The sequence below is a fragment of the Triturus cristatus genome, chromosome 8, assembly GCF_964204655.1.
Source record: "Triturus cristatus chromosome 8, aTriCri1.1, whole genome shotgun sequence".
Classification (NCBI taxonomy): Eukaryota; Metazoa; Chordata; class Amphibia; order Caudata; family Salamandridae; genus Triturus; species Triturus cristatus.
This window is the reverse complement of record NC_140591.1, coordinates 164,304,519-164,322,645: the sequence shown is the minus strand read 5'-3', so window position 1 is coordinate 164,322,645 and position 18,127 is coordinate 164,304,519. Positions and strand designations below refer to the sequence as shown.

Here is an 18,127-nt window from a genome sequence, read left to right as displayed (position 1 = left end):
GAGCTGTGCAGCACCTTGTGCTGGTGTCTTTGGTAGCATATTGGGGTTGGAGAATGGATGTTGACTTACATCTATTTTAAGTGTGTGGGTTTTCTTGTTATGAACTACTTTCTTATATTTCCAGGAAGCTACAGAACTGTGCTACCATAAGTGCACAATGTATCAGCCTCTATAACATCATTTTAAGCTGGCCTATGTAGCACAGACAGTGACAAATACAGAGTGCAAAGAGAGGACAGGATGATGGACTTAACGTGGAAAGGAAAAAGTCAGCTAAGGGAAACGTAGCTAAGGCAAGATTCCCAATTATCTGTGGTTCTAGGAGGGGTCACTTCTGGTATATACAGTCATTTATTGCACAGATGGCTTAAAACCATGCTCCATCTGATGAGAAAAAACACTTTGTGGAAATGAGAACCATGCACTCTGTGTGTGTTGCAGCTCTGTCACATCAATTTCACACTATTCAGCCTTTTCGAAAGTGCTGACGGCATCTGGTTGACATGTGCCAATAAATCCACTCATTATTGTGAACGTTGGCTCTTTAGCAGGCCCTGAAACATAGGCCATAGTGGCTTAAGCAGATTTAAGTCAAAGAAGAGAAGCTCTTTAGCCACTCAATACTGATAGCGAAAATATGTGTCCACTTTATACACTGGCCTGGAAAGTTGCCCCTGCGAGTTAAGTGTTTTCTACTGATATCTGGAATTACTGTTAAACTGGGTAATAATAAACCCTCCTATTTAGTGATTGAGGAGTTTTATTCTGAAATCAAAAATGAAAAAAGCTGTATTGAAAGCTAACATGGGTAGCAAAAAGGATACGCTTGCAGGTATGCCATTTTTTCCCAGTCCCTGTGTAGGCTTAAGTAGGTAGTTTTGTTTAGGCCTGGGTGTGAAATTCCGCTCCGCTCCCTAAGTTTGCAGAGGTTTTCCCACTCTGAAGTTCTGCAAAACTCCACTCCGTGGAGCGGAGTTTTTTCCTTGCTCTCTTGAGCTTAAGTTGGCGATATTTCTCAACGCGGTTGGTCACGGATGGCTGCTACCTCCCGTGTTGAGAAACCTTCTGTTCGCATTGAAGAAGCTGCCGCTCGAGTAGAAAATCTAATCGAGTGGCTGAAAGAAGCAGCCCCTCTTGCACTGCATGTGGTGCTGTTTCTGCTGATTTTACAGCGCGGGACAAACACCCGGCACGAAAGGCGTGACATAATGCACTCTGCTGCTTGCGGAAGTCCGCAGAGCGCGGTGAAGTTTTTTGGACACTCCGCCCATGTCTAGTTTTGTTACCAAAGAACATTTTTGTAAACCCCAGAACAAGATGACCATCACACAATTATAATCGGTCTGGCTAACTATCATGATGGAGATTGGAGCGCAAAGCGGTAACAGCAGAGAGGGGTTTGACAGCTCTTCCTAGCTCATGTGAGCGGTTATGTAAGCAAGCATAGGGACATTGCTGTGAAGGCTGGGACTGGATGGCTGCCAAGCTGTAGTAATGTAAATGCCCATCTTGGAATAGTGGGCGTGTATTTGAATCAGTACCACAAGGTGATATGACTGCATTATTATTCAGTTGTTTTTGCCAATGAGCATTAAAGGGTATGTCGTGCTTAATCCAGTATGAAATGAAAACATAAGTGAATTTATGGGTTTGCTGAAATTTTTTATTTATTTGAATATATCCTTCTACTACCATTTCTGTTACTATTACTTTTTTCTAAATACTTGACAAAACCATAATATGGCTGCCTAGAAGTTTTGGGAGTCTCTTATTGTTGATCTTTCTAGACATACACAAACTCAGAAGGATATAAAGCAGCACAAAATGAATGGTTCTAAAAACATATTACAAAATGTGAAGAAACAAGGGGTACCAAGTCACCCTCTATCTTTCAAGCAAAAGACATATGGCCGCCATAGAACTATAATTAATACAGAAGATGAGTACGACCAAAAAGTAGCCCAATTCTGCTAGATGGGACTGAATTAGTACAAGTTTCCGAAAGTTGTTTTTGAGCATAGAAGACAAAACCAGTAAAGTAAGAAATAAATGTTTGTATGAGGTAAGATCATGAAAAGTATGTAAAGACACTTTAATATATGTCATGTCTAATATTTGGTTAGTTAAAATAATTTGTTTTATGTTTCTTTTTGCACAGCAAAAAAGTAGTTCCCTAAAAATTAAAACCTGACAAGTATTATATTGCATTTGCATGCTTCGGTACATGCATACGTATATACATTATGCTTTATGTAAACATTAGATTAGCAAGCACAATGTGGAGGGAAGACTTCTTTTCAAGATGGCTGCTGCATTCACCATATAGTCCCTGTTGGCTGCTGCAATACCTGAAAACAATGCCCTTCATGCATTGCAACAAACGTTCTCCTGAGGAGGCTGAATATACACATAACACCCATTCTCATGATATTCCGTAGCATGATGAAGTGAGAGAAATACCCATGTGGACTATCGCAAACAAACAAAAAGAGCTGGCCCAGGTTTGGAAACTTGCATTTGCCTGAATGAGAAGCTGATAAATCTCTAGGCTGTCCCGATAAGTTGTTTAAATGCTATAATTCATGAGGAACTTCAGGCCCCTAACATAAAGGATACAATTAATATGGCACGCTTGTTACTCTGGCACTCCATATGGAGAAGGGAGAAAACAGCCTTAACTAAATTGATCTTGAAGGATTGTCTCCCATTGCATGCGGCCCAGGAGATTCCATGGCTCTCCTGTGTACAATCGGTGTGTGTGGCGCTTGGGTGTGCTTATCTGTAAAGGGACCCAGATTCATGCTCAAAAGTCACGAAGTCATCTTGAAGTATATGCCTTTGAATAAGGCAAAGTCAAAAAGGTATGGGGGATAAAACAAAATCCTTAGTCGCATCCTTTAATCTTTTACACTATCAAGAGGGTCTCCCTCATACATATCCTGCACACAGAATATTCAACATCCTTACGTGTTGACAAGATTCCATTTGAACCTTTTATGATTGGTTATCCTGCAAACTGTTTTTCCTTTGCTGACCTGAATCTGTGCCCCTGCAACTTAGTTTCTATTCTATCCAGTCTGCATAATATGTTCTTTTGCACATTATATGATTCTCCCAGAAAACTATTTTTAATCCCTATTCTTAGAAAGTACAGATTTAGACAGTGCAGATCAGCGTTATTGTTCTTACAAAACCTTCATAGCCCCTGGGTCTGTTACGCAGTGGCCTCATTTATTTGGCAGGCAGTTAAACATCAGAAACGTGCGATTTTGTGAAATATTGATTTTATAAACCATAGCCCTTGACCTTCTGGGCACTAAGTATATGTATTTAAGGCCCTTTTTTAATGCCTTCCTATGAGGTGCAATTCTCGGATATATTGCTTTTCAGGCACTTCATAATCTTTGCTGCTAGCTCTTGAGCATGGGCTGTGTTTTTATGATGTGCATTTTGAATTTGTTAATTGCACAAGATGTACTACTGTTTATCTTATGTTTTACCTATGCACGTATGATCTTTTTAAGGTGATGTATTTATTTATCTGTTGTGCTTTTATGCCACAGAAATGTGGCGAAATAAAGCTTGATTGACTGACTGAGCAGCTGATTCAAATTTGTTCAAGGTGAACACTCAGACTATACAAAACCCCAGTGTGCTTGGCTGTAACTAATAGGCCACCATTTTGATAGTTGCACTAAAACTAAGCTAATGATAGAAACTTGCTATGACATTCTGGGACATAGTTTGTGGTCTAAAAACGTGTGGGGCATCCCCTGTGGGCTTATAGGTGAGAAGCTTCTTGGAGCAAGATGGGACATTGTATGTCCTTCTGTAGGACCCTGCCCTCTCAAAAAGATACTAACATAGCATTGCGTCAGCTCTCGCGGCTACCCTTTATTTAGTATCCACATCTATCATGCAGTTTCCTGTATTGCTACTCCTTCAAAGGGAATGTGATGTCTATTTCTTTTAGGTCACATGGGTCAAACATTCTGTAGTGTCACTTCTAATACCTTCCTAATTGTGGAAAATGATCTTACTGTACAATGGAGAATCAAAAATGGAGGTGGGTTACATGGGTCCTTTGGATACCACATATAGTTTTCTCAAAGTAGTGTTACTAACAATTGTGTTAGATCTTGCCTACTACCCCCCAGAAAAGGAAAAGGAAATGATGATGGTGATGGTGTCTGCAGTCGAACACACTGAAAATTGAAGAGATTGACTGGGGTTATAAATTATTCAGATTTAAGCATGTTTCATGGGGAATGTATAGTACATTACAGAATAGTAGAGGAAATATTAATGCTTTTGTACATTCCCAAAACCACAGCTGTTCAAACAGTCCAATCTCTGGGGTCAGATAAACGCACTTTGAAGAAGCAGCAAATAATCGCGTATCTGGGAAAATGTAAACAGTGTGAACATTTAGTTTTGCGAACATTCAGGGCCTTATTTAGAGTTTGACAGACAGGTCGCTTCGTCACAATGTGACAGATAACACACCTGCCGTATTGCGAGTGCATTATATCTAATAGCACTTGTAGCCCGGCCGTTGAAATCTAAATCAGACCCTTAGGTTTTTAAGATTTTTTTTTGCAAGTGCATTTTACATTGTATAACTCAGACTGTAGGGCAGAGACATACCAAGTGAGTTGCCGCAGCACAGTTCATTGCATCTACAGTATTACCAGAACAGATTTTACGGAAACACGTGACTCGAGAGTGACTGCGGCGGTAAGTAAAGTGCATCTGGCCATAGGCGAAGTGCATAGTTGCATGAACACTGATAAAAAGGAAACTTTTGTAACAGTTGTTAAAACTAACCCACACCTACCCCATGGACCAGGATTAACTGTGCGACACCAGCGCTTGAGTAGCGATATTCATGGGGCAGCGGAAATGAATTGCAGCACCTATGAGTATGGTGTACCTCCCAGGTGTCATCATGAGCCACCAGTAGTCAGCTACTGTCGTGTATTGAGGGGGGGTGGGGTTGAGGGGGTGATCTTCATTGCTTATGATAGCACGCTGCTCCACCAGGAGGATGTCCCAGCTGGCTGCAATCGGGTATTCATGCAAACCCTAATATCCTTGCAATGCAATGCCAGACTCTCAGCTTGTTCCCAGGCCTCCATGGACAACGTCCAGGCAGAGAGTAGGGGGGTTGACCGATTTCCACCTGGGGGTGATCTGGCGTTTGGCAAGGAGGACAGCCAAATCTATGAACTGCGTCACTGCTTTGTTTTTCTTGGTGCCCTAAAAGTACACCTTCCAATTACTTAATACATTTTGACCCATGCAGCGTGTTAAGTGAGTCATGGCTCCTAGCCAGTACTGGGAAAGTGATGGGTACGTCCAGAACACATGCAGAATGTTGGCATCAGGTGTATGATAGTGGGGGCAGTTGGCATCTATGAGGTTAAAATAGCGATTGATTTTGTGGTGGGTGGGATAAGCTCTGTGCAGTACATTGTATTGTATAAGCCTGAAGGGGGCATTTTGAGATACCATCGTGGGGTATGCCAGGATATTCTGCCATTCTTTATCCTTACAGGGGCAACCTAAGTCAGTGTCCCAGTGTTGTAGCAGTGTGGTGAGAGGTGTGGTGGCATGTGTGCGCAAGGAACTGGCTAACCATTGCATTAGGTGACCACCTTTCCCATTACATGAAGATATTGGATTGTTAGGTGCACACCTGGTTCCCGTTGTATGTCACCCCAGAGTGCTCCCAGGAACCGGATGATGGAAATGTACAATAAAAACTGCCTCAGCAGTTAGCTCCTCCGTGGAGAAGAGTGCACATCTCGGTACAGATCCCCCAGGTTATGAAGCACTACGTCATTCCAGTGACCCAGCTCCCGCAGGGAGGTCACCATGTTGCCCTGGGGTGTAACAAGAATTGACAATGCTGGTTTGGTGAGCAAGAGACTCCTTCTGAAGCATCGATATTAGACCTGCACAATGAGGGACTAGGGCAGCGATGCCCTGTAGTGAGTGTGGAACAAGTATAGTATGTGGGATAGGTACCATGGAGGAGAAGCAGTCACAGTGCCTTCCGATTGGCAGCCCACCAGCCATCAGGCTACCCACTGTAGATGGGAGGCCAGGTAATAGCGCTCAAAATTCAGCACACCCAGACCATCCTGGTTGGTCAGAAGGTATAGTTTCAAAAGGGCCACCCTACGACATGTAGCATGCAATAAAAAGTCACCAGTTAATTGCTCAAAGGAGCCGATGAAGGGTTTGGCAATATATAGGGAGAGGTGAAGAAGTAGTATAGGTGGTATTACCATTTTGGGTATGGGTTCAGAGTCTGCCAAAACGCCATCTGTGTTCGTAGGAAGGATACCGCTCATATGAGGTTTCAGTCCAGGAGGTCTGCTGGGGCGTGGTAGATACGTATACACAGATAACGGAATGTGTTGAGTTGCCATGTCTGGAAGACTCCATTGATCTGAAGGGCAGGGTCAGGTGTTGCGGCAACAAATGGGAATAGGCAGGATTTAGCCCAGTTAACCCTGAGACCTGAGACATCTGCTAACCTTTTCAGTGTTTGCACTATTGTGTTCGGGACATCCTGGAAATCCTTGATGTATAAAACCATGTCGTGCACATAGAGTGATATGGAGTGAAAGCCATCACTGAGAGGCACCCCTAACGTTGGCCCTGGTCACAAAGGATATGGACCAGGGGCTCTATTGCTAACAAAAAATAGCAGTGGGATAACGGGCAGCCCTAGCAGGTGTCCCTGCAAAGCAGTATCAGAACGGATATGAGGAAGCCTGTCTTTATCCTGGCAGAAGGGCTGGTATACAGGAGATTCCTCAATAGATAAAATGGGCCCCCAGGCCATATTGAGGAAGCACCTAAAATAATTAAGACCACTCAAGGGTAACAAAGGCTTTTTCTAGGTCGAGCACCAGACACCTCCGTGCGGTCATGTGTCAGGAGCATTTTCCAGTATTCAGATGAACCGGCACCAGTTCAGAGAGGTGCTTCTGGTCGGCACAGATCCATTCTGGTCTGGATGAACCAGCTGCGGAACCAGGAGGGCCAGTCTGTCAGCTAATATTTTAGAGAGTATTTTATAATCTGTATTGAGGAACTCCAGGGTCTGCAGGATGCCAGCTCCTCCGGGTCCCTACCAGGTTTGAGCAGTGATATGAGCAGTGCTTTGCGTAGTGTGAGCAGAGGTAGGCAGCAGCCATGGCCTCATCATATAATGTTTTCAGCCTAGGAGCCAGTAGTGTATGTAGGCCTTGTAGAATTGCCCAATTGGATTCCTGGACCTCAAAAAGTGTAATGACTTTGTTGAATCCCTCCCTGTGCTCGGGTGTTACCTGAGGGAGGGCCACATTTGCTAGGAGGAACTTGATCTCTTCTGTCACCGCGACAGAAGCCAACATGTAGTGAAGGGTAATGTTGCGTAAAGGCATTATGTATGCCCCTTTGTGTGTGTATATGGACCCCAGGATTTATAGGAATGGACAGGATGGGCCACCATAGTTGCTCCTCGCAGATCAGCCGCAAGCAGTGCCTCTGCTTTGTCAGTTTCAGAGTGTGTCTTCGCAGAGTTTAGATGAGGCATCGCAGTCTCTCTAATAACACATGTTCGTACCTTGCCTGTTCCAATTGCTCCCTGCCCTCAGTAGTAGCCGCGCATGTCTCTCAAGCCAGAGAAACATCAGTTCTACCTGCGGGACCTCACTGTCAATATGGCAGCGCATGTTCATGGCATTGACCCAGCAGTGTCCTCTGGTCTCCACCTTAAAGTCAATCAAAGGGGAGGGTGCAGTGACCATGTTAATGTCAAAATATTCCGATATACAACCGGTAAGGGAAGCCCTGAAGGGTGGATCTTCCAGTGCTATTTCTTGTAGCTGCCATGTGAGAATGGGGAGGTTTGTCATCCCAGCACAAGTGCAAATGTTGTAGATTATGATCCGAATACATCCTGCCGAAAAAGTTAATGTACGCAATGTGAGGAATTAAATCTGATGTATTAACTTGGTGGTCTATTTGTACATGTAAGTCGTAGGCGTGAGAACAATACAAGTATATTCTGGTGTGGATATTATTCAGGCACCAAATGACGGTCTGGATCCTGTGCTGTAGCCAGGTTATTAATGTCTGGGTGTTTGAAGTGTCAACAGTGCGGGGGAGGGCAGGAGCGGTCCAGGGCTATGATAAGTACACTGTTAAAACGCTGCACAGTCACCAGGGGAGACTACTCCAACGTCAGGGTGTTCAGCAATATCGTCTGCTCAGAGCTGGGAGTGTAGACTGCCCCAAGCACTAGTCAGTGGCCCTAGAGCCGACACTCTACAAAGAAGTAACAACCCTATGGGTCTTCGACTGTGATATTTGCCACAAAGGGTACCCCAGCCTTGATCCACAGCATAACACCAGGGCATGAGTGGAGTAGTTAGTGGAATATATTTGGTCCCTCCGTTGTTTCTTTTCAAATCATCAATGTGACTAGTGGATCTGGTTAGCTGCTCTGCACATGTTCATGCCATAAAGTGCCCTGAGCATGTTGGATCGTATTGTCCCCCCTACCGGGAGCCATAGGTACTGTAAAATAAGCATGTATTCTATGGTGTACAAGGGAAGTGTAATATGTCATAACAGTAGTCCCACTGCCAGGGGAGCAGTCCTATAGTCACTGCAAAGGAAAAGTATACGGTTAACTACTACGTTAAGGTCTGGTGAGAGGCCTATGTGGGCAGATTGCATCTCCAGAGACTTTCAAAGGATATCACCCGCAGTTTGCGGTGTTACACTAGGTGGCGTGTTGGAGCCTGGAGGGAGGAGAATGGACAACAGGGAGCTCTCTTCACTGGTGGGCTTGGAACCCTCTTTGTCAGAGTCTGAGGGTAGGATGGGGTCCCGGAACGCCACAGCCACCTACAACGCCCTCCTCTTCTTCTGTATAACCTGTTCCAGATCAGGGGAGAGGGGTGCCTGAGCGGTGACCCACAATTGTTGATCCCTGCGCCTTCTTAGCCGTCTACCAGAGGGTCGAGAGTTAACGATTGGGGTCTGAGACAAGGGGGACTCCGCACCGCCGCTACCCTCCACCTACTCCAATGCTTCTTTAGGTTTTGTAAAGAAGTGTGACTGACCATCCACATCATGAAATCATTTTACCAATACTACCATGGCAATCTATTCAAATGTAATGAGCCAAGTGTTTCAGAGTGGCAAAAAGATAAAAATACAAAAAAGGGTGATTCTCCGAAACCGATCTCAGGATGCTTGTTTCCGGTCCAAGGAGTTCAGGCTGGACTGTTCCCATGACACGCAGGGTCAAGACTGATTTGCATAAGGCTAGGTCTAAACTGGGGTGGTATGGTGACCAAAAAGACGATGGATTTAACCCAGATCTCTTGAGAGGGGGGGGAATGTTTGATTTGTTCTGCATTCCGTCCATCATCTATGTGTTAAGTGATATGAAGTTGTCAATGGAATGATGATATGAACATCGGCCCAGAAGGTACAACAGATTAATGGCAAATTTCAGGTCACAAACATCAGATCGCTACTCATTAGCACTGATTGATATTACATTATGTAGCTCAGAAAAAATAAATATAAAGAGGATAACTTCTGAAAGCCACTATATCTGTGAGGTCTTACGCAGCGATCTTTGAGTAAATGTAGGGATTTGTTTTCGATGAGTTCAAACAGAAGGGGATGATAACAAATGGTGAGGGGGTTGATTTGTGAGAGGAAAACAAAATGATTCTCCAGTATTGAGGATCAGCCAGACCACAAGGAGAATACCATAGTACCTGTATCTTGTGATGGGCTGACACTGTAGCTGTCACTTTCTTTGTCGACTGATCCTGCGGCTCTCGGAGTGGGCAGCCTCCAGTCTGTGGTGAGGGTGTGGGCGGAAATTGTGGGCTGCGGCCTGTTGAGCGTCCATTGGCTTGCATACCTGTTGCGAGCCGCAGGCCCGGCTTTAGCGTTCTTCCTTGTTGTGGGGTCTGAAATGAATAGCAACACAGTCTTTTGTCATTCACTATTAAAAGTATAAAGTGCCAAAAGAGTTCACGAGAAGTGACAGCCAAGAGCTGACTGGGAGAAATGAAACCCTGCCGAGAACAGCAAACATTTGAAGAATTTGCACATACAATGAAATTTACACTGCTCCTTCAAACTTCAGAGACCGCATCCTGCCTATCAATCAAAAATGTGAATCAAGAATTTAAATATTCCTGTGTTTGAAATGGGTTACGCAGTATACACATTTGTGATCTGTATTGAGAGTCTATACAGACTGGTACTTGGTCCCTACATTTCTACAACCTTTTCCTCAACCCTAGACTCGGTAGACAATTCACCAAAAGGCCAGGGGTAGCGGAAGGGACATCAAACACCATCTGACCTTTACCTTGACTCCCACACATGCTTATACATACACAGACATTCACACACAGGTTATAAACTCACCTGCAAGCATGCATACAATATATATTTAAATGCATTTTTACTTACCTTAGTTGCCACATAGGGTCATATCCTAGCACATTATAATCCATTTTTATTACACTATTAGTGAATAATGTTATTCACTATTCATGTAATAAAACATTTGACAGAAAAACAGGAAAATTAATTACAACCAACGTCCATAAGAAAAAGCTGCCCCTGTGTTGCAGGCACTGATTTTGCCACCTCTGAGGACAGGGTTCGCAAAGGCAGTGCCAGGGGTTACAACGGGGTAAGCAAGGGGTCGCAGCTGCGGCCCCTGGCGAGCCCTAAATGACCTCCATGAATCTGGAGACTAATGGCAGTGAGGCATTAGAGTGCTCAGCCACCAAAAACCGAGGATGCATTTTGTTTAAATTTAGAGCCTATAGGACAGCAAATTTAGCAAGAGGAACTTCTTACAGTTGTGCAATATCCCCCTTACATCGAATGTGTTTTGCCATCTTATATATCCATCTTCGTTTTGAGCATAAGATAAATATTTATATATTTATTTGTATTTATGATGCGAGCCAGGCTCAGGAAAATAACCTACTAGTTATTTATTACTCTTAAAATCAAAAAGTGCATAGAGTAGTATTGGAATTTTATGATACACCTACATAAGCAAGAACTGTGCGATCCTCAATATAATAATATCTGTAAAAGCACCCAGTTAAGTGACAGATTTTGTGTTTATTTGCTATATATTATAGTCCGACATTCGTCAAATGCTATATATAATGTTGTCCAGCCATGTCATGCACATATACACGTGATTGTACTATAATCATAACAGCTGTTATTTGTTACTTAATTTTAGGAACTGTAACTGTGAATATGCTGTAGGACATACACTGATTGTTTATTATATCTTTACATGCAAATTAAGAAATTAATAAAATAGGAAATTCTAATTTACCCAGATTAAAAGTCTATTCGAAACCTATAACCCCAGTCACTAAAATTATTTAATATCATCCATATATTTATGTCATGCAGGGAAAATAAATGTGACCCAATAACGTATTATTTTTAGTAACTGTACTCATTTTCTACCACAGGGCAAAGGTCAATTTCATGACTGCAGTATAGCATTATTGAAGGCGAGGACAAGCATATAATGTAAAAAATATCATGTTGCATGAATAGCATGAAAAATATTGTCAATACAAAAATAGAATATAGAAAGGCAAGAATAATTTTTTTATCTATATTATATTATTGCAAAAATATTGTATACAATATTGTTTACATTAAATATGGTTGTATAAACATCATTTTTTAATTTATATAATATATATGAGTTATTGTATCACTTTTGTGTGTTGGTATTAGTAATATACTTTATTATAGATTGTAATTGTTTATGTGCAGCTAATTTTGTTTAGATTCAATTAGTAATCTATAATTTGTTAGTGTGTTCTTTGGTTTGTAAGATAATATGGTGAGAATTTGTTTACAATTTAAATTATTGTTTATATTTGTAAATCATTTTTTTATGCTAATTAAATATTTAATTGGTAAATAATGATGTACATTGTTCAATTGATTATTTTTTTTATTTTTTATATATATGTTTATTTTGTCATTTTTAATGTATAGCTTTTTTATAGTTTAATTATCAATTTAAAATTTAGGGGCCAATTCCGATGTCGGTAGGATGGCCTCCAGATGGGTTCCAGAACATGCAAATCCAATTTGGAGCCTATGTTTTTGACATAATTGTGGGTATCAGACCGAATCAGTGGTTACCCCAGAGGGGGAGGGACAGCCCAACTCCTCACAATTGCAGCCATGATATCTATCATTAAGACCCACATAGGATATTTTCAAATTGTATACCAATCTCTGCTCAGTGAACCATTTTTTTTGCCATGTCTGGCCTTTTTCTCTAATACAATCCATGATAATTCTTTGTCCATGTGGTTGGCTTCCAGTTTAGTGGTAATCTTTCTGCATCATATCGTGCTGTGATGCTCATTAATTCTTTATTTATTTAGTAGTCATTCCCACATAAAACAAGCCAGAAGGACACGTGATAAGGTATATCACATTCTCCTTATTGCAATTGGTCAATGATTTCAATCACCAGAGTTTCCAAGTTTCAATGTCCACCTCCTTAGTTTGTGTGGTAAATACACATGCCACACAGTTCCCGAATGGGTAAAGTCCAACAGGCATTGATTACATGTGTTTTGTTGCGGTATTGGGGTGGTACTGGCCTTAGTGTGTACCATCATATCTCTATACTGGCATTAGGTTTGTAAGCAGATAGAGGGAAGGCCATTGTTTGGTAGCACTGTTCAGTATCCTCCAATGTTTCTGAACAATATTTTGTACTTTATTTGAGATGGGGGTGGATGTGGTTACACACACTATTCTATCTGTGTATGTTTTTGGATTCATCTCCAGAAGGGAGTCTCTATAATTGTTCTTGGCACATTTATGGGCTCTTTGTACAGTCTTCCTTGGGTACGTACGTGCAACCAGTTTTCTTCCAGGATTGTTGCCTGTGTTTCAAAGGTTTCAAAAGTTTCAAGAGCGGAGAAGTTACATCTGACTCTCACAAATTGCCCTACCAGAACATTGTCACGGAGGGCCCTCGGGTGGAAACTGCCATAAAGTGGCAAGCTGTTTTTGTACGTAACCTTATTGTGTCCCTTGGTTTCTATGCCAGTGTCATGAATGTTGATGACCAGTCTAGATAAACTGCCTCATTCTTATTGATTGCAGAGGTAAAATTGAGATACGTATCTCTAGTGTTTACTTTTGCCCACTTATCACTACCATGCCATATTATCAAGGTGTTGTCGATATAACAACATCAGAGTTTTATGTTGTCTTTTTATGGGTTGTTGGTGACAAAGAAATGGTCAGCCAACGTTTTAGATGCACTGCATTCTGTCCTAATGGCTTTTTAGGGCTTACTTTAGGGGTGACATATCTATTAAAAAGGTAGACTTAGGCCTTAGAAAAGGTTTATTATGCCTGGTCGAAATTGCAGTTTAAAACTGCACACACAGGCTGCGATGGTTGAGCTGAGACATGTTTTAAAGTGTTACTTAAGTGGGTAGCGTAATAGCTTCTGCAGCCCAACTAGTAGCATTTAATTCACAGGCTTTAGGTACATGGAGTAACACTTTAATAGGGACTTACAAGAAAATAATTCAACGGGCCAATTGGGTGTAAGCCAATGTTACCATGTTTAAAGGAGAGAGCACAAGCACTTTAGCACTGGTTAGTAGTGGTAAAGTGGGTAGAGTCCTAAGGTCAGCAACACCGAAATCAGCAAAAACAGGAGGATGGAAGACAAAAGGTTTGGGGAAAACCATGGCAAGGAGTTCCAACATACCCCCTGCAAAGTCCAACACTTTCCCTGTTGCTGCTTAGACTGGAGTGGGAATAATACAAATAACCTCTTCAAAGTCCACCACTTTACCTACTGTTGCTAAAATTGAAGCAGGAATAGCAAATCTAATAATGTCCTTGATTTTTACTTGAAAGTTATATTTAATATTGTTTATTTAATGTTTTTGCGAAAATTGTATAATTATTGTTTATATAATTTTTAAAGAGTAACTATATATATTTCATTTATATTACTTATTAAAACTTTAATTTTAATTATATTATATTTTGTAGTTTAATATTTTGAATACATTATTTATGATTATGACGTATACATCATTAATATTATTATTGTTGTTGACGATATTCTGTTCCACTATATTTTTCATATGGGATTTTGGTAGTTTACAGACAAACCATGTCAAATCGATATTTATGTAGGCAATACTTTGACACAATATATAGTGAAGAAGTGTGGCTCAATGATTAGAGTGGCAGACCCTGATGCAGAGGTCTAACCCGGGACCAGGGTTCAATTCCCTGCCTCGGTGGGTCTTGGACTCAAAAATTCCACAGACATGATAATTCTCGCCCTGGTGCCTATTCCAATCATGGAGTCCCACTCTGCAACTCTGGGCAATAGCTAGCTTAATCTCCACAAAGGCCCCCACAACGCTAAAGGATGCCTGGCCTCCACCTTGGGGGTGCCCAGGAGTGGACACCTCACAGGGAAAGCTAGGATGGGTTCTACAGCGGTATTCGTACAAGCGCCTTGAGACCCTTGCGGGTGAGTAGTGCGCTATACAAGTATCAGTTTACAATATTCTGGTATGTCGATTTTGTTATTCTTGATATTCTGTCATACAACAAAATTGACAAGAATAAAGCACTTTGTTCTGGATCACAGATTACATATAACAATTACTTTACACAGGGAAACCACTGACCTACTACTGAAGAGGTCTATTCAATGTGAGTTTATTAAACTGCACAAATTTAACCCCTGACATTCTGATTGTGGTTAAATAAATTTTTTAAAACAAGTACGCATGGTAAAATACAACTGTAACGATATACAGATGTGCACGGTATAACATGTTATTTATTGCAATTGTTGAGAAAGAACATCATTACTCAATTGAGGCTTCATCTCTCGCAAGTTATGGCGCTTCTCTGGACTCAACAGTGTTAACAGTGGGGTGGTGGGGTCGTGGGGTGGTGATCTTTGCTCTTGGAACCAGCTCCCCCTTCTGCATGACACAATTAGATGTTGCTATAGTGACCGGTCATTGAACCCAATCTCAAGTGTTAGATTGTGACCAAGATGAGTGTGTATTGTTTCCTCACACAGCAATGCAACCATTTCCCGTGAAAGAAGCAGGGTTCAATGCATATCTTTCGAATAGGAGATATCAGTGCCTCGAGCTGCTGTAGAGCAAGGGTTAGCGGAGTGAAACAGTTTTAACATGCTAAGAAGGGTGTTTTATGTTGTGAAAGAGGTGTGGTGCAGTGGCCAGGGCAGCTGACTCCGGAACACCGGGGCTCACGGTTCGATCACCGGCGGCAGGTTAGCCCAGCAACATGTAATTCAGGAAATAGCTCACTTAATCTTCCCGACAGCCCCCAGCATCTTGACACCCTTAGGATAATTGTTTGTGCTTTACAAATACTGGTATTATTACTTCTAATAATGTGACACTCTGTCAGCTACACTTTGAACCTTGCCTATTAACTTAACTATCAGACAGCTCACTGGATCTCAATTGGACAAGACGGTTTGACAATGATCCCGAGCCTGTGTGGGGGCAAGGTGGCAATCATTATAGTGCATCAAAGCCTTACTTATTTAAAAAACTGGTTTACTTCCATCGCATCTTGCTATCTGGTGCTTTTTCTTGTAATCCTATGCAGGTATGGCTGCTCTGTGAGTTGAAGGTTTGCTGCTGACATCTACTGTCATCGGCAAGCAACAAGATCGACTTCTCCTTTTCCTGGACCACTCATAAGCATAGCTCCACCTACTTTAGGCCTTGTTCTGGGAAGGAGTGATGTGCCTGATGAAAGACCTGCTAAGAGCTAACTGTGCAAATAGGCCATCACTCATGGCAATCAAACTAGAATTTGTGGATCCATCCATCATTAAACAGATACTTGGAAGAAATTCAACTTCAGGAGAGTTATAGTGTTATTGACTGTCAATTTAAGATGCTGGCTCTGGTAATAAGTGCATCTTAGCAGTCAATCTCTATGTAACATTTTCTCAACATTAAACGTGATTGGTTTGGGTGCATTTACAGCATTAGTTTTAGAAATATATGTGGATATTAGTAAATAACTGAGATGTGTTCACCAAGGGGTTCTGAGTGAACTCAAAATGAAAATGAGAGCGAAGCTTGAGATGTGTATGTTGTCATTAGAACCTGAGGGGAGAAACAGCTGTGTTAATCACTTTTTACCCATCTATAATTTTATGTTTTGTATGATCTGGTTCAAATCATATGCACTGTTTCAATTGCTACGCAGGGACAGAAGAGACAAGGGGGAGCCGTATAGAACATGGCCTCTGCTCCCTGCCCTAAAAGGAAAATACCCATCCACCCCTACAACCATCTGTGCTTTTCCGCATCCTTCGCCCTTCCCAAAGTTATCCTATCCTAACTGGCTCTTGGCTCTGATGGAGAGGACAGAGCTAGTACTACATTGACAGGCTCTCTGAGAGCTCGCCAGAGAAGCCTGGAATTTCTTTATGGCGTAGAAACAGCGCAAAATAATTTTATTTCCCACTGTTGTCATATCACATCAGTAATTACAATATTCAGAATATGATATTCATGATAGTGGCTCTCAGTGAGATGCATATATAATAGTATGGTATTGTGTTGTATAACATAACATTCCTATTGTGCTTTCCCAATCCTTGATGGGACTCCAAAGAGCTTTATTTCTAAAAACTCTGTTGACATGTGAACATGTCAAAATGATGAAATCACAACGTGGTCTAGTCATTAGCCCTGTAAGTTGACCACTCTTGCTTTTATGGATGTTCTTTCGTTATGACTCCGAATAAAGTTATAAATTGAGTATTGAGTACCAGTTGACCACTCCTCCTAGTTAAACTAATTAATTCTGGCACACGCTTCTGAAGTCCTGTCAAAGCGATGCTCCCTCCAGTTCAGCCAAGACTCTTGCTTGGGTGAGGGGACAAGGCTGATTAGCATATGGTGCCACAGTGGAATTGAAATCTATTCAGACAATCTTCTAGTATATGGAGGAGAGGGCTCAATGAATTCCGCTAATCAATTTTGTATTGTCTTGTGAAGTATCTCTAAGGTATTTGGATCACTTTTTGTAATAGAGCAGACATGTTTAAATAGGCTAGAATAGAAATCTATCTCAAGAAATCCATAGCAGTTAATGGATATGGATTTGTGCAGAAGCAAAGAATTTTAGAATAACATTGGTGAAGGCTAAATGGTCTAAGATGGAGTTGGTACCCATGCACATTGCTAACTAAAGATGGAATCACACCATCTCTCGAGTCTCAAAACACTTCTTCAAGGAAAGACAATGTCCGTGCTCAACATTAGATGAAAGGAGTATGCAGAGCGTGTACATCTACAGAAACACATGCTAAGAACAGTATATTTAGGTAATATAGATGTACTATTATTAAGTCTAAGGGCCTTATTAGTATGGCGGTCCACAGGCCCTCAGTACTTGCAGTGGTGACCAACCACTGCCACCACTGCGGGCGGGTTCTGAGAGTGGAGGTCAGACTGCCACAGGATCACGGCCTCTGCCGGGTTCCAAGATCCCACGGCAGTGGCGCAGCGGTCAGGAGCAGTAATATGCTGTTGGTGCTGCAGCGGCACCGCAGAGCATATTATGAGTTGCCTGTCCACCGTCTATTTCATGGTGTTAAGCCCCCCATGAAAAGGGCGGTGGAGAGTTAACTAAGGGGGCCGTAACAGGGCCCCCTGCTGCTCCTGGGCCTGCATGCAGGGGAGCACATGTTGTGCCCCCCTGGAATAGCACCCCTGTTCCTGCATTGTGTGACATTCACGACATGGTGCATGCCACACCGTGCAGGAACATGCAGCCGGTGCTCTCACGGCGGCGGTCTGCATGTTAGGCCTCTCCTATGAGCCTAACAGACCCTAGTAGTGAGACCGCTACAGCACCGCCCGCCCGCCATGAATTACACTCATAATCCAGCAGGGGGGCACACTTCGGGCTTTGCGGTCCTCCTATAGGCGCAGCAGTGGCAGGCCAAACTTATAGTAAAGCCCTAAATCTA

The 18,127-nt window shown here is 42.2% G+C and overlaps 1 protein-coding gene across 2 annotated transcripts in view; it reads right to left on the bottom strand.

Moving 5' to 3' along the window:
* The window catches only part of DSCAM (DS cell adhesion molecule), a 1,046,690-nt gene that overhangs the window by 62,614 nt on the left and 965,949 nt on the right, over positions 1-18,127 (bottom strand). For both annotated transcript variants that reach the window (XM_085621230.1, XM_085621231.1), the window contains exon 31: positions 9,798-9,995. In XM_085621230.1, coding sequence (XP_085477356.1) covers positions 9,798-9,995 — 198 coding nt within the window. The remainder of the gene's footprint in view (positions 1-9,797; positions 9,996-18,127) is intronic.